General features: G+C 36.8%; 2 protein-coding genes across 6 annotated transcripts in view; both read left to right on the top strand.

Annotated features, from left to right (window-relative positions):
- The window catches only part of LOC109078415 (inactive N-acetylated-alpha-linked acidic dipeptidase-like protein 2), a 241,726-nt gene extending 222,250 nt beyond the window's left edge, over positions 1-19,476 (top strand). For all 5 annotated transcript variants that reach the window (XM_042734434.1, XM_042734433.1, XM_042734432.1 and 2 more), the window contains 2 exons: positions 4,530-4,728; positions 17,833-19,476. In XM_042734434.1, the coding sequence (XP_042590368.1) occupies positions 4,530-4,728; positions 17,833-18,019 (386 nt within the window). In that variant the 3' untranslated portion in view covers positions 18,020-19,476. The remainder of the gene's footprint in view (positions 1-4,529; positions 4,729-17,832) is intronic.
- Positions 19,477-24,190: 4,714 nt separating this feature from the next.
- Positions 24,191-26,599, top strand: part of si:ch211-51h4.2 — a 113,126-nt gene continuing 110,717 nt past the window's right edge. Inside the window, exon 1 of the mRNA XM_042734425.1 lies at positions 24,191-24,399. Within this exon, the coding sequence (XP_042590359.1) occupies positions 24,282-24,399 (118 nt within the window). The 5' untranslated portion in view covers positions 24,191-24,281. The remainder of the gene's footprint in view (positions 24,400-26,599) is intronic.

The following is a 26,599-nucleotide window of genomic DNA, read 5'->3' as shown; positions in this document are numbered from 1 at the left end:
CACTTTTCATAAAGAGCTTTACCTTAGATGGGGAACAAAAAGGGAGAAAATTCCCACAAGCGGAAAACGCTTTCTACTTTCTACTTCATCAGAGCCAAAGAAACCCAGAGGTAGTAATGAGCTTTTGACAGGCTTTTATTTCCAAATGTTCTCTACATTTTCAAAGACTTGCAGAATTGGATTTCAGAGATTCAAATAACATTAAATGATTATACAGTGGCTCGCAGGTATGCCGTTTTTCACCTCTGCAGAGAGACATTGAGGGCTTCTCCTCTGAATCTGTTCTGGCTCTCTGCTGGAGCGATGCGCCTTTGTGTTTAAATATTCATGAACACTGAGAAGAGGACAGGTGAGAAATGTAATTGCCACATAATCCTGCCACATGAAGACAGACTGCAAAGCCCTTAATGCTGTGCAGTATTGATATTTCATCAGACACGCGCCAAACACTAGTGTCCGATATTTTGTTTTACTGTCTCGGCTACAGCGGGGCAGAAGGACTGAGACATTGCACGCCTGAGAAAATCCCACAGATGCTTTGTGAAGGCATTTTCACTGTCACTGTTTGGGATCGAAAACATCCCAAATATTTTTGATCCCATATTTTTTTTACGTACTGGCGCTTCCAGCTGTTTCCTGACAGATATACACAAATGTGAAGTCTGTTCTGTGTAATTTGGAGTTTTTAGGAATGAAGTCTCCTCCAGATGTTGAGTTAAACCTTGTGATCTCATTGTACTCAATACCTTTGTCAGGTATAAAAGCACATTCAAGTGGCTAGAAGCATAAATGGAATTTTTTAATACGTATATATATATATATATATATATATATATATTATATATATATATAATATATATATATATATATATATATATATATGTATATATATATATATAATATGTATATATATGTATATATTATATATATATATGTGTATATATATATATATATATATATATATATATATATGTATATATATAATATATATATATATATATATATGTATAATATATATATATATATATATATATATATATGTATATATATATATATATATATATGGCAGGATAAACTGATCAAGATCTTGGATGCCCTGATGGTAATTTTTGAGTGAACTATTCCTTTTAGATTTTAATGTTTTGTTTTCTCTTCCAATTAACAGACAGCCTGCTTTAGCCTGCACAGTAAAATCCTTTCTGAAAAAGTTGTTTTTGAATTCATCTTGTTTAAAGCACCACTGCTACTGCCAGATGTTTTTGGGGGTGTTGCATCAGATATCACTCTGTTTTTTAAGCTTTTGCCACAAATATTGCAATTTTAAAGTGTCAATAGTCCAAGAAAAAGAAATGCATTTGCATTATGCACACACACACACACACACACATAGATATTGATATATCAAATAATATGTAAATTTATATATTAAAAATAGATTAACAAACTGTGTTAATTTCCTGCTTGCATGTGTCTTGTGGGTGTATGGTATGATATTACTATAGTTGCTTTCCCACATCTCTCTTGTCTGAAGCCCTTGGCACAAACATGGAACATTGAAGCCATATGCATTTCGTCATTTGTGAAATTGTAAACCTCGGATGAGTTGGTGACAGTTTCACTGGGTCTTCTGCTGTCTGTGTTACAGTGAGTGATGAGTTGCAGCAGTCCTACTGCAGGGAGTGCTTTTCATTCTGCAGAGAAATACAGAAAGAAGGAGACAGCGTGTGTGTTCAAGTTTGTAGAAAAGGTTTTTTTTTTCTGTTTACTTAAAGGGGTCATATGATGCAATTTCAAGTTTTCCTTTCTCTTTGGACTGTTACAAGCTGTTTGTTACAAGCTCAAACCCAAAGAGATATTCTTTATAAAAGTTAAGACTCATCCACGCCCTCCTAAAATGCCTCCTTTAAACACGCACCCACATGTCTGCGTCACTGTGTGTGTACATTTGCATAACACCGCCCGTAGATGTAACTTTGATTCTCACTGTAATATTGTTGCTGCTGCCGCCGCCATGTCATAGAGATGCTGTGTTTCTATGTGAAATCAAAACTACTGTACTTTGTTTGGCCTTCCGAAAGAGGACACAACTAGAAATCAGTGGTTAAGTTGTATTTACAACACTGTCCCAGAATAGTTCATCCAAATATTCAGATGTGTGCAGCGCATTTTACAGAGGACTATTTCCTGAAACTGGGAGAGTAGCCTACAATGATGTCTGTGCACAAAGGCTGTTTCTATAAAGTGGGGCAATTCCAACTTTGCAAGGACAGCCTGGCGCTTCTCACTCACAGCCTCTAAGTACGTTTTCATATTTAAACAATTTGCCACTGATGATTCAAATGCGAGTTTTGAGCAGTAGTGCTTGTTGTTTGACGTTTCTCCGATCATAAATGCAGATATGGTTTTATGTTTACGTGGCGTGATACACAATGAGTGTGTGCAAGACAGTATAAGTCATTATGATCAGTAATTATGTCCCCACTGGATGCAACAAATGCCTTGTTTGTAATGGGTTTCACTGTTTTTGTCTCGTCGCGCTAGGACACGGCATCACAGTATAGTAAGGGACGCATTTCAGAAAGACAGGGTCTACAGTATGTGGAAAATAATGTTTAATGACCTAAAAATAATTTTTTTAACCTTAAACCGCATAAACACATTTCATTACACCAAATACACAAACTAAAGTTCTTTTTAGCAATGTCATATGAACCCTTTAAAAAGTTTTCCATATCCTCCAAAGAATCTAAATATATTCATAAACATATTCTCCAATGATACCCATCACTCAATCAAGCAAAGTAGGGATCTGAATTCCTAGAAATACCTGGTGGAAATTACACTGGAAATCATCATTGTTGAGTCAGATTTGAAACTTTGTGAAAGCCCTGTGGAATTTGATTTTGTAGAATTTAACCACATTCTAAGGCAGTATCACATCATTTGCTTACAAGACAAAGCTTGGTGATTTAAAAATAAATTAAGAAATAAAACAAAAATCAATCAATCAAAATTGAAAACAGACAAGGCAGAAAATATAATATAAGTATTAATAAAAAAAACACAAAAACACTATTTTCAATGTGTGTGTGTGTGTGTATATATATATATATATATATATATATGAACTAAAAATAGTGTTTTTGTGTCTTTTGTAACTTGTCATGTACAGCATTTATGTATGTGTGTGTGTGTGTGTGTGTGTGTGTGTGTGTGTGTGTGTGTGTGTGTGTGTGTGTGTGTTTGTGTGTGCAATTTTGTACAATTAGGATATATTAACTAATCAGAAATAAACATTTAACATGTTGAATAAAAATTAAAATATTAATATTTTTTAAAAGGGTACTTCTTTAAAGCATGACAAACAAAAGATTATTAAAATATAGTGATGTTTAAAATGTACATTAATGTGTACCTAAGTGTGAGACACACAAAAAAGAAAACTCCCCTAAAAACATTTAATAACGTCTTATATATAAAAATAATATAAAAAGCATCAAGTATATATAAAAAAATATGTTAACATGAAGTCTCAAGTGCTATTTATGTCAAATGCTGTCTATGTATATAGAATGGCCTCCAATAAGTGAATGTTACTGTTTTCAGAATGAATGTGCTTTACATTTTTTGTTTAAAAATTTAGATTTTAGTATATGGCTCTTCGGCATGACAATGTGTGAAACAATCTTCAACTTAGCGACACTGTGAACTAGCCTGTTAAAATGCACACCCACCCGTCACAGGCCTGGCATTATCTTTGAGAGGTTGTCCAGTTCTTAACAGCTCCTGCTCAACACATGATAGAAGCATGCTTGAGTAAGCAAGTTGAAAGATACAGTATATATATCAGTTTTTAAATGTATTCTTTTAAATTCAAGCCCTAAAAACAACCAACAGAGTGGTTACAAGTCATGCTATACTGACACTATACTATATTTCCAGTCACTTCACATTTTTTTTTTTTTAACACATACCTTGTTAAACTGGATGAATATGCATGTTTTCGACTCATTTGTTCGCTTTTGTTTCCGGGCAGATGGAGGTATGCCAAGGGTACATCCTTGTTTAGCACACAGATTTGGCATTAAATACTATGCTGTTTAATTTTGAGGGCCAGTGCTCTGCTGGAGTTTTGAGGGTTGCACTTAAGCTGTCAAAACAGTTGCTGCTAACAAGAAGTGAAGTCAAGTGCAGAGCCGAAGGGTGCGTCTGAGATGATTAGGACCATGACAATGAAGTGAAATGAGATAAAAGCTGCTTTGAGTGACGGGTAGGTGTGGTTAATAGCTACTGCAATGCATTAAGCCCAATTTGGCCATCCGTGTTATTCTGCCTAAAAATGACTTGAATTATGATGTTCAGTGCCTGGAGCTATTGTGCTAAACTTAATGTTGAGGTTAAAAATGGAAAGTCATCAAATCAAGGTAATTGCTGTTAGCTAACAAAATAAATAATAATTAAATATGCAAGGAAATACTGTTTCAGTCATTCTACTTGAATATTCACAATTCTTGTCTTATATTTTTCAGATGACCCACTGAGCCGGCCAGACCTGCTGAACGTGGCTGCATCTTTGAGAGACAACTCAGCCTTCTTCCAATCTGAGGTCATGCGTCCTGCCAATGACCCCAAAGAGAGAGATCCTGCCCACGTACGCATGCTCAACGACGTCCTACGAGACCTGGAAAAAAGCTTCCTTATTCCAAACCCACCTCTCGGCTTTTACAGGTAACTGTTGGCTTACAAGATCGCAAATTGGAACATGAACGACAGGTTAAAGAATCCATACATTTTCACAACATGAAATCTTTCATGCAAAGCTCCCATGATGTATCATAAAAGTTTCAGAGGAAGTGAAAAGAGGTGAAACATTTGGTGGAAACTTTTATATACCTGACAACAGAGCGGTATTAATTATTAAGTGTTTGGGGTGAGTGAAAGCTGAAAAAGTTTCTTGTGAGAACAGATAAAGAGAGTTGGTACGTGCAAAACCTGCAAACTTTTTGTCAAATGACTTTATGGAAAACAAAAAAGTAGCAGATATTGCTCGAGACCTTTTTTTCAGAGGGCTGACTATCCTACTTTTTCCCCACACAGGTTTACCAAGAAGTTTGTGTCTTTATAATCTATGAGTGTGATAATTATTTAAAGACTTCAAGCATCTTGTAGAATGCAAAACATTATATAAGGTTTAATAGATTTTTTTCTATGCCTTCGTCTTCAAAAGCTTTTGAAAAGTGTTTGCATTCAGACAAGAAACCAAAAATGAGCTGTTAAGTTCGACAGTATTTCCACTTCTCATAGGATAGTAACATTCATGTTGAAATTCATGATGAAATGGATGGATTTGGTATACATTTAAATACAGTTTGATATATTGATGAACAAATAATCTACTGATCCAGTTATTATTTCCGTCAAAATCTGATATTTTGTACTTGATATGACAGCTAATTTTAGAATTAAGAACAAAGGCTCTATGCTGTTGAGTGCTATGTTGCATTGTCGGTTGGACTAAGCAACTGCAGCGTCTTGCTTTGAAAACTTGAGCACATTAAGCTGCATTTCTAATCAGCATGCATTATAACCCTAAACACTTAACGAAAAAGTTTACTCAAAAATAAAAGTTGTTTGGATCAACTATTCCAAAAGGAACCTGCTTGTCTTTTCGTTGGGGAATGAATGATGACATCACTTCCACATGGTCTACTGGGGCAGATGCTGCTGAGAGACATGCAATTTGCATCCCTGTCAAATTTTGTTACCCCAGACATAAGTGTCGGAAACACTGCCTCATCTTGAAAATGAAACGATAAAAAAATAAACAAATAAATACATAAGTAAAATAAAATTGTCTGCTTCCTCTCAGAGCCGCTGTAATATTGAGCTACAGTGTAGAAATGCCATTTATATTGCATTTGTAAAAAGCTGTACAGGCTCTTTATTTTATATTCATATGGTACAGATACAGTTTATAAAGAATTGCCTCCAGGTTCATAAAAAATGAATGATCGTAAAGATTATTAGTTGTTCATTGTGAAAGACCATAATTAGCACAAGATTATAGAAGAAGTCTATAGGAATTTATTAGCCTGTATAATCCCATGATACCCCTAAAGGGGATTTGTGGGTCGATGGACTGAAGTAACCATTATTTAGCCATTGTGCTGATGTCATCAGCTTCTGCCGTCGCTGGGATTGCATGATTCAACAATGCAGGTCAATAAGTCTAGAATATTTCTATCTAAACAAAAGCATCTAAGTGTGTACTGTGTATTTCAATTAAATTTAATGTTCCTGGTTGTTCTTCAGCCATGATTAGGTGCTTGAAAATGCAAAGAGGACTGAACAAAGGGTCAAGCACAATGCAGGCCTGCATTACGGAGTTAATGGTTTCTTGCAACCTTCTCAGTGGAGGAGATCTGACTTTGGCCAGAATTATGTGTTAAAACACTATTACAGGTACACACACACATCATCTCACAAGGAATAGAAGTAAATCCCTCAGTCGACTGTGATTCACTCCTCAGCTCAGCAGAATAAAATGTTGATCTTCGGCCAGTGTCCTCAAACACTACTTCTCAGAATTCCACTCACTATGGCACATGTGCTGTTGGTGATGTGATAATAAAAGCGATTTGATTTGATTTGATTCAACAGGGATTTACCGATATGCCTCTGTTGTTGATAGGAACTGTGTTGCAGCTTGATCCATAATGGAGTGGCCGACGATCCATAATGGACGTTCTGATTATTTCTCCTTTTTGTGTTTGGGTGAATGCTTGTTTGATCTTCCATCGATCTTCAAGGTCCACAACACACCCTGGGTGCTGCATTTCTGCTTTGACTTTTTCTCTTGACGCCGCTGTCGCCGTCTGTTGGTTTTGCTAATCTGGACTGAAGGAGGGCCCTGTTATTATCAAAGCAACATGCAATTGTAATCAGTGGCAATCAGCGTGTCCTGGAGTGGTTTTTATTAAATTAACAGAAGATGAAGTGCGGGGAGACTCATCAGGGTACCTGCTCATTATCTCTCTTTGGGTTCTGGCCTGTGAGAATTAACACCCTCTCACTGATCTTCACTGTTTCACCCCCTGTGTTTTATACACTTGTCTCTCTGTTTATTAATCAGTTTTAACCAGTGAATTGAAATGTAGACTGGAAAAAGATGTTTGCTTTTTACGATACAGGCAATCTCAGTTCCCCCAAAATTACAATTTTGTTGACTTATACACATTCTCATGTCATTGCAAACTCTATGACTCACTTTCTTCTGTTGAACACAGAAGAAGACATTTAGCAACATGTTCATGCTGTTCTTTTCCATATAACGAGGGCATGGTAACTAAGTGACTGTCAAGCTTCAGTATAATATACAGAAACAAAAACCACCCTCACAGTATCATAAAAGTGACCCATATGACTATATTCCACATCTTCTAAAACCATATGATAGCTTTTATATTACAGATTAAAATGTGAGTCATTATTCACTAAAACAAATCTTCTCCTCTGAAAATAACACTCTAATATCTTTCAAATACATTGTCTGACTGTGTCATGCCATATCATTTTGACATCACTGATGCCCTTGAGCATTTTATAATCAGTCCTGGTGTGTCAAATTGAAATGTGCACATATTCAAATAATACAATTGATGTTTGAAGGCTACGGCCTACATTTTGGTAGTTTTCTAATATAATAATATCATATGCCTTCAGGATACGTGGATTCTAGCACATAGGTTATCATTGTATTTTGTGGGACTTTTTTAGAACTTGACAGTGCAACCTGATCTCCTGACGAAAACATACCTGTGGGAACTTTTTACGTACCAATAAGTACATATCACTGCGGATTCCAACAGAAATGAACTCTAGAGGCATAAAAAAGCGAGCACCTGTAATCGTTTTCGTGCACAGTTATAATTACAGCTCCATGTTTCGCTTTCCGGTCATAATAAGCTTGCTCGGTAGCTCAGCCAGCACGGAATTAGACTTAGGATGTGGAATCCTTGGGTACGAATCCAGTGAAAAACATGACTCAAGATGAAAGAGCTCAAAGATGACAGATCGAAATCTAAAATGGTGTGCTTGCTATAGCGTTTTTGTCACATTCCCTTTTCACTCATACTATCAGGTAGGTTAAGGTGTAGTGCAGATGGTACTTTATTTTAAAATGCCACAGAGCATTAGAGTTATAGCACCACTCAACAAACATTTCAAGACAGAACTGCGGAAAAAACCATCATCGTATAAAATATACGTCATATTTACCTTCATCTATTCTGGGGAAAAAAAACATACAGCGCTACTTAGCGTGGACATTTCACATTGAATATGTCACAAAATGTACATGATGTTTCGTATTTCGAATCTTGCAAAAAAGTTCCCAAAGGTACATTTTTTTCAAGGTGTGACAGTCCATGGACATCCTTTTAATGACATCAGTCCCAAAAGTAAATTCATATGGGTTTGAAATGGTAAATAAATCGTAACAAAAATGTAACTTTTGTCAACTTTTTGTTGTGTCATTATTGAGTACGGTTGTCAAACGTAAGTGTTCCTTTGGTGTTCGGCTGCAGGTAAGAGTTTGACCTCTCTAGCACTCACAGACACTCTGGAGGGTTTGTTCTTGCAGATAAAACAAACGCCAATATGCAGTAGATATGGAAAAGATAGTATCTGGACCCATGCAGGGGACTCCGCTGTGTACGCTAAACTCGATTTGTAGTTGCTGTGCAGGAAAACTCTTTCTCCATTAAAAACAAAGTATATGGTGTTACCTGGGAGCCCAGATCAATATCTCAAAGATTTCATGGAGAGTTTTATAAGAAGACCTCTAGCAACAATTGCTGTAAAAAAAGATATGACTGAAATCATAAAAAAGGGACAAGACTTGAAAAATGAACAACCTGCACTACTTGTCATTGTGGGTCAGTAGTTTAATTGGTCTTATGTTGCGTCTAAAGATCTGGATTGTGGAACTTGTGCTTTTGGCAAAGGGGTTTTAACTTTGTAATGTAATGTTGAAAACCTTTAAACCTGGTAACTTTAGTGTCTGTTCAAGTAAGGGAGGTGTTGTACAATAACTCGCTGCTGTTCACACAGAATAGTATTCCATAGTTTAGCATATATGTGGAAATAGCAATACCCTTTATGGAAATAATATACATTAAAATAATATACTTAATATACTTTTTCAAAATATCTTATTTTGTGTTCAACAGAAGAAAGAATCTCCTACAGTTTTGGAACAATTTTTATTTTTTTTATAACTATACGCTTAAATACAAACGTAATGTTATGGACCCTTAACTGTGTTTAACAGCAATTAAATACAAATGAACAATATTTTAGATTATAATAAATGCATTTAGAGTACTTTTTGACTCGCTAAGTTGGATTTGAGTACATCTGTATTTATACAGGCAAAGAGTCTTGAAAGTGTATTTTCTTTGGACAATTAAATGGCCTTTTATTTCATAAATATCATGTGCATGTGCAGTTATATATACTTTACAACTCATAATAATTAAAGTACAGTATGTGCTTTTAACAAAAATATGAGGAAAATATATATATAAAGATGTTTAGATGGACAGAGAAAGAAAGCAAGAAAGAAAAAAAAATATTTAAAAAAGCAAAAAGAAAAGTGAGGAGCGAGTCAGTCAAAAGTCCTTTGGTAATCAGCATTCAACAAATGCTTTCAGTTGAGCTTAACTTGTATTGAACCTGGAACGTTTCTTTAACGTTACTATCTGAGTGATATGACCCAAAGGGTGAACAAAAAAAAAAAGGATAACCATTTCCTTTTGGAATGAAAAGAGAGTGTTTGTGATGTGAACATTTCAGTCTTTCACTTCAAATAAATCACACTGATAAAATGCTCTGAGGTCTTTCACCGTACTGTGTTTTTAAAGATACATAATTCTATTAAAATGCTAACAAACAGTAAGCTTACACATTTATTCCAGCTCTAAATTTATTTCTGGCTTGGTGATGGGAGAACAAGCTCTGTTCTCATGTGATTTCTACCTTTCAGTTAGCAAGTTTATTATGAAGTTTGCATTCTGAAGGTCACAGGCTCTTTCTCAACTTTAGTCGACCTGTTTACAGATTAAGAATTGTCTCGTTTATTATGGTCAGGTGTGTGAAGCTGGCTAAAACACTCTAAAAACAGAAATCAATGCATGACCCTGAACCGTGAAGAAAATAGCCCGTATAAGTCTGTTAATATTGTCATGGAGGAGTTCGGTTGATTTCTATGTGGTTGCTCCAAGGTTTTCCAAGGTTGTTTTAAGACACGTTGGTATTGATTTTGTTTTGTATTATGCTCTGTGTTATATCTGAACATAGGTAAAGTACATGACAACATATAAGTCGTTACATATGTTCATCTTACTGTAGCACCTCTCCTCTCCTTGGACAGTCATGCGAACTGAAGGCATGATGAAGGGCATATGTGACATATCCTAAATCTAGATTATTTTAACTTTAAAGCACAGATAGGGTAGATTAGCACTGACAACCATCTAGACAGAGAACAGAGTACCAGTCTAAAGAACCAAATAATTATTCAGTTTGGTTGTCTCCAAAAATTACATTTCTCAAACGGGGGTTTACAAACCCTGAGATATTTGAAAATTTTTCACATTGTGATTTTTGTTGCATTAAAGGTATACTCCACCCCAAAATGAAAATTTTGCCATTAATCACTTACCCCCATGTCATTCCAAACCCATAAAGCTTTGTTCGTCTTCGGAACACAATTTAAGATATTTAGTTAGCCATGCTGCACTGATGCACTGTTTTCTATCAAACCAAAGCGTAAATACATGTAAAAAAAAACAAAAAAAAACGTATCTTTGTGGCACGGCTGATACAGAAGAGCATAAGCCGCCTGTGTACTGCTCAGATTTGCCAAAATGGCGCTACGCTGATTTGGAGAGACACAGAGGAGAGGAATTGTTGAATAAAGTTGTTATTTTGTGTTTTCTTCGTGTACAAAAAGTATTCTCGTCACTTCATAAAGTTACGGTTTAATCACTGATGGCAGATGTACTAATCTGACGATGCTTTTCATACTTTCCTGGACATTGATACGGTTATTTACTTGGCAGTCTATGAGACAATCACAAGCCTCCCTGTTTTCATCCAAAATATCTTAAATTGTGTTCCGAAGACCAACAAAGCTTTTACGTGTTTTGAACGACATGGTGGTAAGTGATTAATGACAAAATTTTCATTTTGGGGTGGAGTAACCCTTTAATAAGTGTTGTGCTAATATTTCGAGGGGTGAGAACCAGAAGGGCGTAAGTGGCATTTCAACAATTTCAACAAATAGCCAAAACAAAAATTTCCCATAGTTTGATCTGATTTTGTCTACTGATTTCAATCTTTTATAATAAAAATGTGTACACACATGGATGACAGGATACTTATTAAGAAGAACCAAGATGGCGGCGCGGCCACACGCAGCGGCTTCTCTCTGTCCCGACAGAACGGTGTTTCGTGTTTTTTGTCTTGTGAGTCGCAGTGTTTTTGCACGTTGTCGTCACGTCTACCTGTCTGTAAGCGCAAATACAGTCGCGAGTTTCTGCTCGATGTCGGCAGAACCGCATTTTTACAGTTAAACTCCGCGCAAGCAGAACAGCTGCGGGATCTCGATCTGCTACGGAGGCCTTCACCATCATCGACCCCCACTACTGCATCTCGCCCGCAGCGGAGGCGCCACAAGCGGCGTGAGAGGAAGCAGAAGAGGGGAAGCGCGGAGGTATCCGGGCTAGGCTAACGGCTCACCCACACAAGCCATCTGTCCCCACCATCGTACTGGCTAACGTACGCTCGTTGGACAATAAACTGGACTACATTCGTTTTTACTACGCTCAACTCAGAGGACTGTAAGAGACTGTTGTGTTTTTGTGTTCACGGAAACATGGCTCAGCAACAGCGTTCCAGATGGCGCTATTCAGCTCGACCAGCTGACGTGCTATCGAGCGGACAGAGCTCTCGTCGCGGGAGGAAAAACCCGCGGCGGCGGGCTTTGTGTTTACATCAATGACGCGTGGTGCCGCGATACTGTTGTGATCAGCAAACACTGCTCAACCCTGGTGGAGTTTATGATTATTAAGTGCCGGCCGCTTCTATCTGCCGAGGGAATATACTGCTATACAGCTCATTTCAGTGTACATTCCCCCATTCAACATCACCAGCAACAGGAACGACGCACTTAATGAACTGTACCAACACATCAGTGAGCAGCAGACAGCACACTCCGATGCTTTTATCATCATAGCTGGGGATTTCAACCATGCTGACCTTAAGAGTGTGTTTCGCAAAAATACACCAGCACATCAACTTTCCAACACGAGGTAATAACATTTTGGACTTTGTTTACACCACACAGAGAGGAGCTTACAAAGCCCTCCCCCTCCCCCACCTCGGAGCCTCAGATCACATCACTGTTATGCTAATGCCTGCATACAGACCACTCATTAAAGTCGCCAAACCAGTTTACAAACAGATTAAAGTGTGGCCAGAAGGATCATCAGAGATTCTTCAGGACTGCTTCAACACAACTGACTGGGACATGTTTAAACAGGCTGCCACATGCAATAACACCACTGACCTCCAGGAGTACTCAGAGACTGTTACTGCCTACATCAATAAGTGTATTGATGATGTAAACGATCACAAAAACTATCACTGTCCGGGCCAACCAGAAGCCATGGATGACGGGGGAGGTCTACAGACTCCTGAAGACACGGAATGCTGCCTTCAGAGCTGGAGATGAGGTGGGCCTGAGAACAGCCAGGGCCAACCCGTCCCCGCGGCATCAGAGAGGCTAAGAGACAGCACTCCAGGAGGATAGCTCACCAATTCAGTAACAGTAGAGACACTAGGAGCCTGTGGCAGGGGATACAGACCATTACGGACTACAAGCCCCCACCACGGACCTGTGACAACAACATCCCTCTGCTGAACGAGCTGAACACCTTCTTCGCTCGCTTTGAGCAACAAAACAGCACCACTGCACAGAAGACTCCACCTCCTCCCGGCGACCAGGTGATGACTCTGACCACTGACAGTGTGAGGAGATCCTTCAGCAGGATCAATGCCCGCAAAGCTCCGGGTCCTGACAACATCCCTGGGCGTGTACTGAAAGACTGTGCAGCAGAACTCACTGATGTCTTCACAGACATTTTTAACATCTCACTGAGTCAGGCTGTTATTCCCCCACATGCTTAAAAACTACCACTATCATTCCAGTCCCTAAGAAGCCATCTCCATCCTGCTTCAATGACTACCGTCCTGTTGCACTTACCCCCATCCTCATGAAGTGCTTTGAACGGCTAGTCATGCACCACATCAAGTCTGCCCTCCCCCCCCTCCCTGGACCCATTCCAGTTTGCATATCGGTCCAAAACCGGTCGACCGATGATGCCATCTCCACTGCCGTCCACTCAGCACTCACCCATCTGGAAAAAAAGGACTCTTATGTCAGAATGCTGTTCATAGACTTCAGTTCAGCATTCAACACAATCATCCCTCAACAGCTCATTCACAAACTGGTCGAGCTGGGGCTCAACACTTCGCTGTGCAACTGGCTGTTGGACTTTCTGACTGGAAGACCTCAGGCAGTACGGGTCGGCAGCAACACATCCAGCACCATCACACTGAACACTGGGGCCCCCCAAGGATGTGTGCTGAGCCCCCTCCTCTTCACTCTGCTGACCCATGACTGCACACCGTCACACAGCTCCAACCTCTTCATTAAGTTTGCGGATGACACGACTGTGGTGGGTCTCATTAGCAACAGAGATTAGACAAACTACAGGAGCTAGGTGAGCCGCCTGGCCGGGTGGTGCAGTGACAACAATCTCTCTCTGAACGTGGAGAAGACGAAATAGATTGTTGTTGACTTCAGGAGAGCGCACACTCAGCATGTTCCTCTGACCATCAACGGTGCGACTGTGGAGAGAGTGAGCAGCACCAAGTTCCTGGGTGTGCACATCACAGAGGACCTCTCCTGGACCGACAACACCGCAGCACTGGCCAAGAAATCACAGCAGCGTCTCTACTTCCTCCGCAAACTGAGGAGAGCCAGAGCCCCACCCCCCATCATGTACACATTCTACAGAGGCACCATCGAGAGCATCCTGACGAGCTGCATCACTGTGTGGTATGGCGCCTGCAACGCGTCCTGCCGAAAGAAAGACTCTACAACGCATAGTGAGAGCAGCTGAGAAGATCATTGGTGTCTCTCTACCCTCCCTCCAGGACATTTATGGAACACGTCTCACCCGCAAAGCCCTCTGCATCACAGGTGATCCCACTCACCCGTCACACAGCTTCTTCAGTCTGCTGCCATCAGGGAGGAGACTGCGGAGTCTCCAGGCCAGGACCAGCAGACTGAAGGACAGCTTCATCCACCAGGCTGTCAGGAAGCTGAACTCCCTCCCGAACCTGCCCCCCCTCCCCTCTTCTTCCCCAGGCACCACTGAACTATGAACCCCCCCCCCCCCCACACACACTAATTATATGATGACATGCACGAGTCACTTGTGCAGCATTGGTCTGCTCACTCACCGCTCACTACCTCATTCGGCATGGAACTACCTCATCAGTCAGTTAAATAACTGCTCTTGGTCACTTGTCACTTGTCACTTTAATCAGACTTAAGATATTTTTAATAAGTGATTTTTTTGCACTAAAAATCTTTTAACTGCACTGTTGTTCACTTCATTGATTTGCACTATATCTGTCATTTACCTTGCGCTGCTTTATTTAACTTTATTTTTAACTTTTATTTTTATTATATGTCTTTTTTTTTTTTTTTTTTTTTTTTTTTTTTTTTTTTTTTTTTTTTTTTTTTTTTTTTTTTTTTTTTTTTTTTTATAAATCCCTTATTGTATAATTGTATAATTGTACAAATACATTTTATATTTGATCTAGTTATTTTTTTTTTTTTTTTTTTTTTTAGGCTTTAATGTTAATGTTATCTGTATGCACCGGAGACTGAGAGTAACGCAATTTCGATTCTCTGTATGTATGTACTGTACATGTGGAAATTGACAATAAAGCAGACTTGAACTTGAACTTGAACTTATTAAACAATATTTTAACATTCAGAATTTTTTTTTTTTTTTTAGTCACTTGCGCCTTTTTGGCAACAATATTTTATTCAATATGTGTATAAAAACATGGGCTCATCTGCTGACCATTTGAACAAAACATTACATTGATGATTTTAAAAGAAATAACAATCCATTGTGATAAAATTAAATATCACATAAAAGCCCTTACATCAAAGTAGTTATTTGAATGTGGTTAATTTTAATGAAATGGTAATCTCAGCCACTTAACAATTTGGCCAAATGGTCAATTGAAAAGCCTTTACAGATGCCTTCCCTAGTGAAAAATAAATATACAGAAATGTATTTGAAATACATTTATTTCATGCTATACTACAAATAGTCTACTAAATTGGAACAACTAACTTTGTATTTAATGCACTTTATTTGTAAGAAAGTAGTGCTGAAGTCTAACTAAAGATATACTAAAGTATTTGATTGTGTTAAAAGTGGAACTATTGCAAGTGTAATTTAGGTACTGTTTAAATATCTTGCATTTAAAGACTGATATTATTCAAAGATCATACAATCCTCTTCAAAAGCAATGTGCACTGCAGAAGTAGTACTCCAAATAAAATTTAATTATATTTTTATATCAGTAAGTTTCGAGTGATATGTCAGTAAATAGACAATAAATAAAGTAAATAAAATGTTAATAGATTTTAACTGGTAGGAATGTGTGCCTTAGTGCCTATATGATAACACCCATAGTAAAAAAAAAAAAAAAAGAAAATGTATTTAAAATACATTTATTTCTATACTAAGTATAAATCAAATATATTAATATATTTACTGACATATTGCTCAAGACTTACTGATATAAAAATTATAATGAACTTTATTTAGACTACTACTTGTGCACATTTCACAATATTAAGCCTAAATTTGTGTTTTAATGTCATTGTTGATGATGATTGAATATTATTGGTCTTTAAATGCAAGATATTTAAAATGTTCTTGAAGTATGCTTGAAATAGTTTCACTTTAGCACAATCAAATATACTTTCGTATCTTTAGTTGGACTTCAGCACTACTTTCTTACAATTAAAGTGCATTAAGCACAAAATTAGTTGTTCCAATTTAGCAGACTTTTAGTATACCTGTTTAGTATACAATGAGTACAATTGCAAAGTATTTTTATTAAGCACATTAATATGTAAATGTATTTGTAGTATACTTGGCATGAAATAAATATATTTAAAATACATCTTAGTATATTTATCTTTCACTGGGGACATACCATCAGAATGTAAGCTCGCTGACTATGAATTCTGGATACTTCATTTTCTCCCTCATCATCCAGCTCTTTGTCACAAAATAAGATTAATAATACATCTTCAGATGTTTTCTTCTCATGGTTGACCTACCTGGCTTACATGTGGTGTCAGCCATTTTGACTCGAGTGCTATCCCCAGGCTTTACCCACAGTACATTTCTCAGTGCTAAAGGGGTGTAAGTTACGCCCTTTTGGCACCAACTGGCTTAGTATGTTCAGAGTTAAGTCTTTTGGTTTCTAATGAATAACTCCAAAGTTATTAAGAATTTACTTGTCAGTTTGATAGTAAAAAGAGCTCATCAAGATCTTTCATTTGATACATATATATCTCCATTTCACCCAAAATGTCACTTACGCCCTTCTGGTTCTCACGTTCTGGCACAGTTTATGGAGTTCAGATTGTAATAGTATTTACATGTTCTGAATAATTCTTCTAGAATGTAAGTGATTTTCACTGCTGTAATTTTACATAATCTGATGTGCCTACATGTAGAAGCTGTTTTGGTGTTTATTGTAGTGTTTAATTTGAGTTGCTGAGCATATTAGGAAAGTGAAAGTGACGTGACATACAGCCAAGTTTGGTGACCCATACTCAGAATTCGTGCTCTGCATTTAACCCATCCAAAGTGCACACACACAGCAGTGAACACACACACACCGTGAACACACACCCGGAGCAGTGGGCAGCCATTTATGCTGCGGCGCCCGGGGAGCAGTCGTGGTATTGCCGGCCCAAGACTTGAACCCACAACCTTAGGGTTAGGAATCAAACTCTCTAACCACTAGACCACGACTTCCCCACTATTTTTTATGTTTTGCAGGTAGTTAACTATTACCATTTTTTGTGTTTTATTTAAATGTATTTTTTTTTTTTTTATTAATAAAATGGTTTTATGTTTTATTAATAATAATGCTGTTTTCAATTTATTAAAATTTTTGTGGCTCATATGAATTTATTCATTTTTAAATAATGTTATTATTTGAATTAATTTATTTTGTATTACTATTAGTATTTTTATTTATTTACTTTTAATGTCATTATTAATGTTATTTGCTTTTTTATTTTTATTTTTATTTGAAATATTATATATTTAATAATTTATTATTGAAATATTGCTATTGTTTCAATGTATTTAAATAATTGTATTATTAGTATTTATTTTACTTTATTACTTTAATTTGTTTATTAATAATTGTATTTGTTATTAATGTTTTTATTTATATTTTGGAATGTTTATTTATTGTATTTTTATGAACGTCAACAATATAATTTTTTTGTATTTTTACTATTCTTTTTGTGGTTTATTTGAGTGTATTATTACTTTCATTTTATTAATAATGTTATTTGAATTTTTTCAGTAATAATAACTTTGTGTTCCATTTGAAGACCCCACTCTCTTTGGTTTCTCTCTCACACAGGAACATTCTCTATTGCTTGAGCAGACAAACTCCACGCTTCTCAATCCTGAAGGATGCCCTGGAGGTCCCCTGGCACAGCAGCATCAACCAGTCCCTGACTCTGGTAACCAGCGCCATCAGTTCAGCAGACAAACTCGTAGAAAGCGGACTCAACCTGTTTGAGAATGAAAATGACATCCCGCAATGACATCTGAAAAGAGAACACACCTCACGGCGTCAGAATATGACACAATCCTGAGGTCTTCTGGTCGACACAGAGGTTTCAAAGGGATCTGAAGGCACTTTGAGAAATAGAGGGTATCATTATTAAGTGCACTATTAACCCGAGGTTCACTTGAGGAATTTCTTCAGGCCAATACTAAGTTATTGTTTTTGTTCCTCTAATGATGTTCAAAAATGGATCTAGAAAGATTAATGACAAACGAGTCAGGGAGCTCGCAGGGACAGACTTTTTGTTCTGGGGAAAAATACCACCAGGTTTATCACTTATATTTCCAGTCACACAAACCAAAGGGGACGACTGGAAGTCAGGACTCAAAACAGGTTCAACTTGATGTTTGAAACACGTTTTTAAAATGTTTTAAGAAAATATTTTATTTGGTTAATAATACTAAGACTAGTCCACCATTTTTTCAAATGGCAAGCAATGACCTTTGAAAAAAAAGAAATTCTGTGACTCAAAATCAACATGGAGTCAGACGTCATAATGCAGAACGTACTAATACTGATACTGTCTGATTGAAAAGAGAAAGCTGAAAGGAAGCACCAGCAGCGTCTGCTACTGTGACAGTCTCTCAGGGGTGTTTGTTTCAGAATCTGTAGAAAAATAGGAATTAAATAAAATATTTGTTCCAAAAATGTTTGTAATTTTTGGACAGGTAAACCAATTTAAGTTGAACTAAGAGAGCTCGAGTCAACAAAACAAGAATTCAGGGTAATGATTGTTCTGATACTAGAAAAAAAAAAAAAAAACATTTAGGCAATACAGTAATGGTATAGTTTGTACTGATAGTTTTGCATAGATCAGGGTTAGTATTTAAGTTTATAGGTCATAAATTCAAGGTGAACAGAGGCAAGTCTTTAAGAGGGCTGAATTGAGTTTACAATTTGATTGGGTGAGAGTCCACCAATTAGGAGCCAGGATGACAAATATACACTGAAAAAAAATGTATTTTTTTAGCTTGAGCCAATGCAAAATAAATAACTTAAAGTTAGTTATTTTTCAGTGGCTCAAGTTAAAAAAAAAATATAGATGTGAATCATTACCCTAATTGTTTTTAATGAAACATTTTGAATGAAACTTTTTTTTTTTTTTCAGTGTATAAGCAATACAAACAGTGCAGGTGTATGATGTCATAATGGACTGTGTCATGGTAATGTCATGTTAACGTCTTTTATATTCTTGTGGCCAGTGTATTTGTTCTCAGCATTTGCACTAATGTTGTTTTTCCTCTGGTAACTATTTTGGGGGAATTAAGGGTTTTGAGAGTAACTAATATCTTCCCTTTTACTTTAGATACTTAACTTTTACAGTAGTAGTTCGCCCAAAAATGAAAATTTTATGAAAAATCTACTCACCCTCAGGCCATCCAAGATGTAGATGAGTTTGTTTCTTTATCAGAATAGATGTGGAGAAATTTAGCATTGCATCACTTGCTCACCAATGGATCCTCTGCAGTGAATGTCCAAACCAATAATAAAAACACAAAAATAATACAAAAAACAACATATTAATCAACAAAACCAAAGTCCATCAGTTAAAGGGTTAGTTCACCCAAAAATGAAAATTAGCCTGTGCTTTACTCACCTTCGAGCCATTCTAGGTGTTTATGACTTTCTTCTTTCGGACGAATCCAAATAAAAAAATAAAAAATTGTCCTGGCTCTTCCAAGCGTTATCATTGCAGTTGGCGGGTGTTTCTCTTCAACAGTCCAAAACACTTTAAATAAAGCACATGCATCCATAATAAAACGTGCATCACACAGCTCCGGGGCATGAATAAAGGCCTCCTGTAGCGAATCCATGCATTTTTGTAAGAAAAAAATCCATATTTCAAATGTAATAAACACTTTTCTCTCACTTCCGCTAACTGTCATATACGGAAACTGTTCCGGCGAATGACGTAGGACATGTGCATCACGTGCTCGCCTCTGAGATATGCTAGTCTCACGAATTTGTTTACAGGAGCAAAGGAAGCTAAGTTTCCTTACTTTAGCAAAGGAAAACCAGGCTCCTCTTGGATTATATCAGAATCCTCTGAAATTTTTCTATACAAATCCTCGGTTTGTATTTCTAATTCATGACTGGCGTTATGTTTTGTTCTCTCTCCGCATTCGTCACTAATCACGCAACGCCGACGTCCTACGTCATCTGGTATGACAGATACCAGAAGTGAGAGAAAAGTGTTTATTACGTTTGAAATATGGATATTTTTCTTATAAAAATGCATGGATTCACTACAGGAGGCCTTTATTCTCCGTCCGGAGACATGTGATGCACGTTTTATTACAGATGCGCACACTTTATTTAACGTGTTTTGGACTGTTGAACAGAAACACCTGCCCACTGCAATGATAGAGCTTAAAAGAACCAGGACAATTTTTAATATATACTCCGACTGGATTCGTCTTAAAGAAGAAAGTCATATACACTTAGGATGGCTTGAGGGTGAGTAAAACACAGGCTGATTTTCATTTTTGGGTGAATTAACACTTTAACGTCTTGTGAAGTGAAAAGCTGTGTGTTTGTAAGAAATAAATCCATCATTAAGATGCTGAAACTTTAAACTGTTGATTAAGACGAGACAGTCTTCACTGGTGAAAGCAATTCTCATATTTTAGCCAAAAGCATTGACCTGAAGTTAAAAATATCTAAAACAAACACAGCCTTTTCACTTCACGAGACATTAATTGATGGACTGTAGCTGTGTGGATTATTGTGATGTTTTTATCAGCTGTTTGGACTCTCATTCTGACGGCACCCATTCACTGCAGAGGATCCATTGGTGAGCAAGTGATGTAACACATTTCTCCAAATGCTTTGATGATAAAAACAAACTCATCTACATCTTGGATTGCCTGAGGGTGAGTATATTTTCAGCATGTTTTTCCTTTTTTTTTTGGTGAACAATTCCTAAGCATGAAAAAAAGCTTAATTAGAAACACAAAATTCAGGGAATCTAGTTTGACCCAGCTTTAATTTATTGACGTGCCTTCAAATAAGTCACACATGCTTTTAGAGCAGCAATTTGCACTCAGATATTTAAATAACAAACATTTACCAAAATATCTTGTACTGTGGTTGTTTTTATGCATGTTTCATTTGTCGAGTATTCATTTAAAAGGACTTTTGCTGTTTTCTTTCTGCCATTTTATGTTTCTTATCTGTTTACTAACCCCCTGAAACATATTTTTCGAGAGCAGCCATTTAAAACTGTGCATCATTTTTCCAGAGTCAGCGTTTCCTTGATAATTATGACAAACCTTTTAAACAGATACTGCATTTGCACATGGAGAAATGCTGTGGACCCATCTACTGCTGGTTTACTACGCTAAACAACCCAGAAGAGTCCAGCTCATTTGCATTGCACTAAAATTAACTGTTAAATCATCAACCTGCCTGTGTGTTTGTATGTGTGCTATTGTATTTATTTATTTTATTTTCTAAATAATTATGTAAATACGTTTAATTTAATCTGGCTTATTTTTCTGTTGACCCAAGAGAATTTTCAGGTTCAGTAATTTTGTGCATTGCAGTCATTTGTATGAATTTTATATCATGTGAAATCTCTCTAAAACTGCAGCTGCAAGATGCATGAAGTGTTTTTATTCAGATTAGAATAAAGAAGTTAGACAAGAGTTTAGATTTAGAATAGTAGGCTATTCATTCTCATTGTTAGAATAAAGGGTCGGGCAATGAAATTGCACATGTAATTGTTTCTCAGTGTAACATCTCACAACAAAAAAACCAACTGCATTCAAGCAAACATATACAAGATACAAAGCTGTCACTGGGATGGTACCATAAAGTAAAGTAAAAAACCTTATGGTGCATATAAGTACATTTTAGTACTACAGCCCTAGTGACAAATTGTGTACCTTTTTTCATTAAGTAAACCCAGATAGGGTGATCAGGGCTCTTACACAAAGCAGAAAGGGTTTATTTTGCAAAAACAACCATCTGACTATTATTTCGCTTAAGCGGCTACTCACCAAATAAATTCATTAATACAGTATGTTTATTTTTAACAATAGTGAATTGATAACTGAGACAAGATGGTGGAGCTGTGATTTCATGGAACAAGAAAGTAACATTGGTTTCAGTTAAGGTGTAGTCACATATCGCTGTTTGACAAATTTTTGGGAGTGAAATTTAATCATTTCCATAGGAATCAAACCGATTTGGAATTTTGTGTGTGGGCGAATTGTTTCTCCACATAGATTTTGCAGCAGGTTTAAGTTATTCATTCAAATTCGGAAAGTGGGGAACGTTTTTGCCCTCCCGCACAAAAAGTTCTAGATCATGTGGATTCTTATTGAAAAGACTGGATTTCGTCCTCGAAAATTTGCAGAGCAATGGCAAATTTTCACTTTTATTTGAATGAGCGGTCTATTAAACATAAAGAGTTGTTATATACAGTAGGTGACGGCAAAATACCTAAACCGCTAAATGCCCCGAATGACCGAAACGAGTATTCCAGAAAGCCGTGTACTGAATACATATGTAGAGTAGATCTGTAAACAGTTTTTTCCCAGTATTCTTTTCCTTGGCATCACATTATATAAGTATTGTTGTAAATGCAGTGCATGTTAAATCACTCTTGTATATTGGATGTCAAAGCTTGAGAACACCCGGTGTGGAGAGCAACACTCCTGGACATAATTTATAAAGTGTGTTTGGTGACACATACTAAATGACATTTTAGTGCATTTAATGTCCGACACTAAATGACATTTATGTTTTGTCTCAGTGGTCCACAGAGGTTGAATCCAGACTTTTTTATAGCCAGTGGGGCATTAAATATAATTGTGTTGTCTTTAGTTTGATGTCTCATGGATCCACATGGGTCAGAAAACACCTAATGGATGGACAATGTGAACACGCTGTCGCTGTTTAAATGGGTGGAAGGTTTTATTTAATTCACGGAATGTTGGAGAAAGGAATATTTAAAATGAGAAGCGATATAATGTGATATTCAAAATGCACTTAACTGTAATAAGCATAGAGAGGATTTCAGATGCATGTTATTTTTTTCTCTGCTTAATTTGTATGCCACTGAACATAAACTGATCCTAAGGCAATAAATACCAGTGCTGGAATAACATCTGTTGGATCATCAATCTTATTTCATTTCTCACTGAAAGACTGTTTCACAACCCATATAATGATAATCTGCCCTTTTCTGTCAAGTATAGATGCATTACAAGTGATTCTGATGGCCAATGTTAATATAATTATGCAGACCCCAGCGAGCGGCACTCGGGTTCTAGTGCACTCAAACACCTATGTTGTCTTCACAAGTGTTTAGGCTAAAGTAATGAAATTATCCTCTAGAGTTAATATGTTTTCTTTTACGTCTGAACAAAAATTGCCTTAATGAGCTTAATGATGAAATCTGTCTCAATATATCTGTTTTGACAAGTAGGCTTACAGCCATTTAAACAAGTGCTTTTTTTAACATTTTTTTTTATTATTTCTTTCCACACAGCTGCTCTGTCATTCCATTATATTTGTTTCCAAGCACATGTGATAATCGCTTTGGTTATTTGTCAATCCCAGAGGGACTTGTTGTTTTAAATGTCTTTAATCATTGCAGCTGTAAACAGAAAAGGGAAAAGTTCACCACCTTCTCTAAAAACTGTATGGGGAGAGTATTAAAACACTAATGCTGACTTGTAAAGCTCTTTGATTTAACATCCAATTGCTCTATAAAAGGGTAAAATTTACTATCATTTACTAACATTTTAATCAGAATTTCACATTAAAATCTGATTTTTGCTTTTAATATATTTGAATAGTTAATAGTTATAGTAAATACTTGTAGACAAACTATTTATTGAAAGGTTTATCGAATATATATTTATTAAATAGCTTTTTCAATATATTTAAAATTAATATATTTTTGTTAGTTATTCCACAGCAACTGCATTATAGGCCTTTTAACAGACAAACATTCTAGCTGTTTTGATGTGATATTACATTTAGCAGTATGTTAAAGCAATATATATATATATATATATATATGTGTGTGTGTGTGTGTGTGTGTGTGTGTGTGTGTGTGGTTTGTTTTGGATTATAGTTTCACCTTCTGTTCTTATTTTTTTCCATTCAAATTACAGTCTCAGTAGCAGCAGTGACATTACAACGCGCGCACTTGCAACTCGACGCGCACGCGCAGCATCACGCGCTTCCAGTAGGAATGCACGCGAGAGACGGAATATATAAATGCAATGATGGCGACAGCAGCAGAGGAGATCTCAGAAAACACTGAGACACCAGTGTCTTTCAAAAGCGCAAGGAAAAACCAGGATAGACCCTGGAAACTGAGCTTTATTTATCTGCAGTGCTGTGAGTATCAGGGGAGAGAGAGATCGATGTGTGATAGCAACGCAGAGCTCTAAAATACCCACCCCGCACTATATCATTGAATTGAACGTTTAACACCATATTGCATAACGGACAGAGCACGTTCCATCTTTATATCTCTCCTGATTTGCCGCCTTCATGTCCAGTTCAGAGATGCAATACCATGACGTCATTCTCCTCCGCTGAATGCTCCGTTAACGTGCACTTCACAATAACACAATCATATAAAAAAAAACTTATTTATTTATTTATTTATCCTGGTTGTTTCTCTTGACAGGAGTTGTTATCTGAGCTTTCTCGGTGTTATTTTTATGCGTTATGGCTTTGTTTATTGTCAAAGGATCAGTTCTTTTCGTTAACGAATCATTCAGATCGGTTTCTTGTACTGTCTCGTCCGAGTTAGCTGAAAACAATACATCTTTCACAGTAATAAAACAAAAATTGATGGAGCATGTTTTAAAGGAAACTACAATTTCTGTCTTTCTACTACAAATTTTCACGTTTAATTTGTAAGTATTTGTGAAATTTAATAGCAGTGTTTAATAGCAGAGTGAAAATAGTTTAAAAGTTTGATGCTTTGTGTAATGCATTATTACACAATTTTTCATTAATTGGACATTGTCTCTCATTAATGCACCAAGGAAAACTAGGGTGGATATTAAGATTTAGCATTGAATGACAGTATGATAGTTCAATCAATACTGTATATGGACGATACAAATTTAGAGTATGATGTTCAAAATTCAGTTCAAGTTCAATAAGTAAAATATTCTTAGATTTAGGCCTACATGTTTAACAATGCACTATTTCTCATGAATAAAATATTAATAGATAAATGTGAAACATGGGGAAAATGTATACTGTATAAGGTCACACTTTATTGTCAGGCCTAATTCTCACTATTGACAAACCATTAACTGCAACTTTTGCCTCAGTAAACTCCTGATTTGCTGCTTATTTATAGTTAGTATAAGGTAGTTGTTAAATTCAGGTATTGGGTAGGATTAGGGATGTATATGGTATGCAGAATATGTGCTTTATAAGTAGGCCTACTAATAACCAGCTAATATGTTAAGGCAAGCAACTAGTTAATAGTGAGAATTAGTCCCTATACTAAAGTGTTACCAGAGATATCCAACTTCCAAAGCATCCAAAGCTAACTTACCGAATCAGGAGATTCAGAAAATTGTGCATGAGGACCACGTTTATGTTGCTTGTTGATAGTAATTTTCAGAGCTTAACGGCACCTGTTATCTGTTTACTTTCATTGAAAGAAAAAGCAGAGTTAATATTCTGCTAAACATCTCCCTTTGGGTTCAGCGCAAATCAACTATTCCTTTAAATGGCAATAGAAAGCACCCCAGCTTAATGTTTCTGGTTACAGCTGCACGTGCTGTGGTGTTGTTTTAGTCGAAAGCCTGCAGATGTTGTTATTGGCAGAGTAGCTGCATTATGTGACAGCTGTGTAAACCTTTTAGGCCTATTTTATGTGTAAACTGCTTGGATTTGATGCTAAATCCGGCCATCAAGCAGAAGTGTGTATATACTGACAGGTCCTGTTGTTTGTTCAGCATCAGGCATAATTTTCATTGTGTCTTCAATTTTTCTCCTGTTTTATATCCCTAAGTGGATTTTAGCAAGCCGATAACACAATTACTGTCTGCATTGTGATTTCCAGAAATGAGGTTTATAGTGTAAGTACATAAAAATTCAACAACCATCCATTAATCAGACCTAATATGAGAGACCTGCAGGAAAACGCGTTCCGCAGCGAAACTTGCGTGATGTTGAGATTAAACGGCTGCGCGAGGATGTTTCTTGACTTGGCTGGTTGCCAGAGCGACTGATATCGGCGTCATTAAAATGCCATCATAGTTACTTTGCTACTTCTGTACTTACTTATTGTCATCCATCATCTTGACTGGGAGTGTGGGCGTAATTCAAATCCGCAAATAGCTGCCCCATAATTCTGCCTGCAAAGATTGTATACAGTATTTCAGGCATTCTGTCAATTAATCAAATCTGCCCATTTACCAGACTTCTTTCTGTTATTTGCTAGCTTACGGCATTGACGAACCTCTTTCATCTCTCAAATTTCATTTCCTGGCATGTCATATTATTACACAAACTCATATCTCTGAGCTGAGAGTTCATTTAGGGGCCTGATGATATGGGCCATGCT

Source organism: Cyprinus carpio, chromosome B11 (genome assembly GCF_018340385.1).
Source record: "Cyprinus carpio isolate SPL01 chromosome B11, ASM1834038v1, whole genome shotgun sequence".
In the NCBI taxonomy this organism is placed as follows: Eukaryota; Metazoa; Chordata; class Actinopteri; order Cypriniformes; family Cyprinidae; genus Cyprinus; species Cyprinus carpio.
Note: the sequence above shows the minus strand (reverse complement) of the source record. Positions and strands in the feature narration are given on the sequence as shown.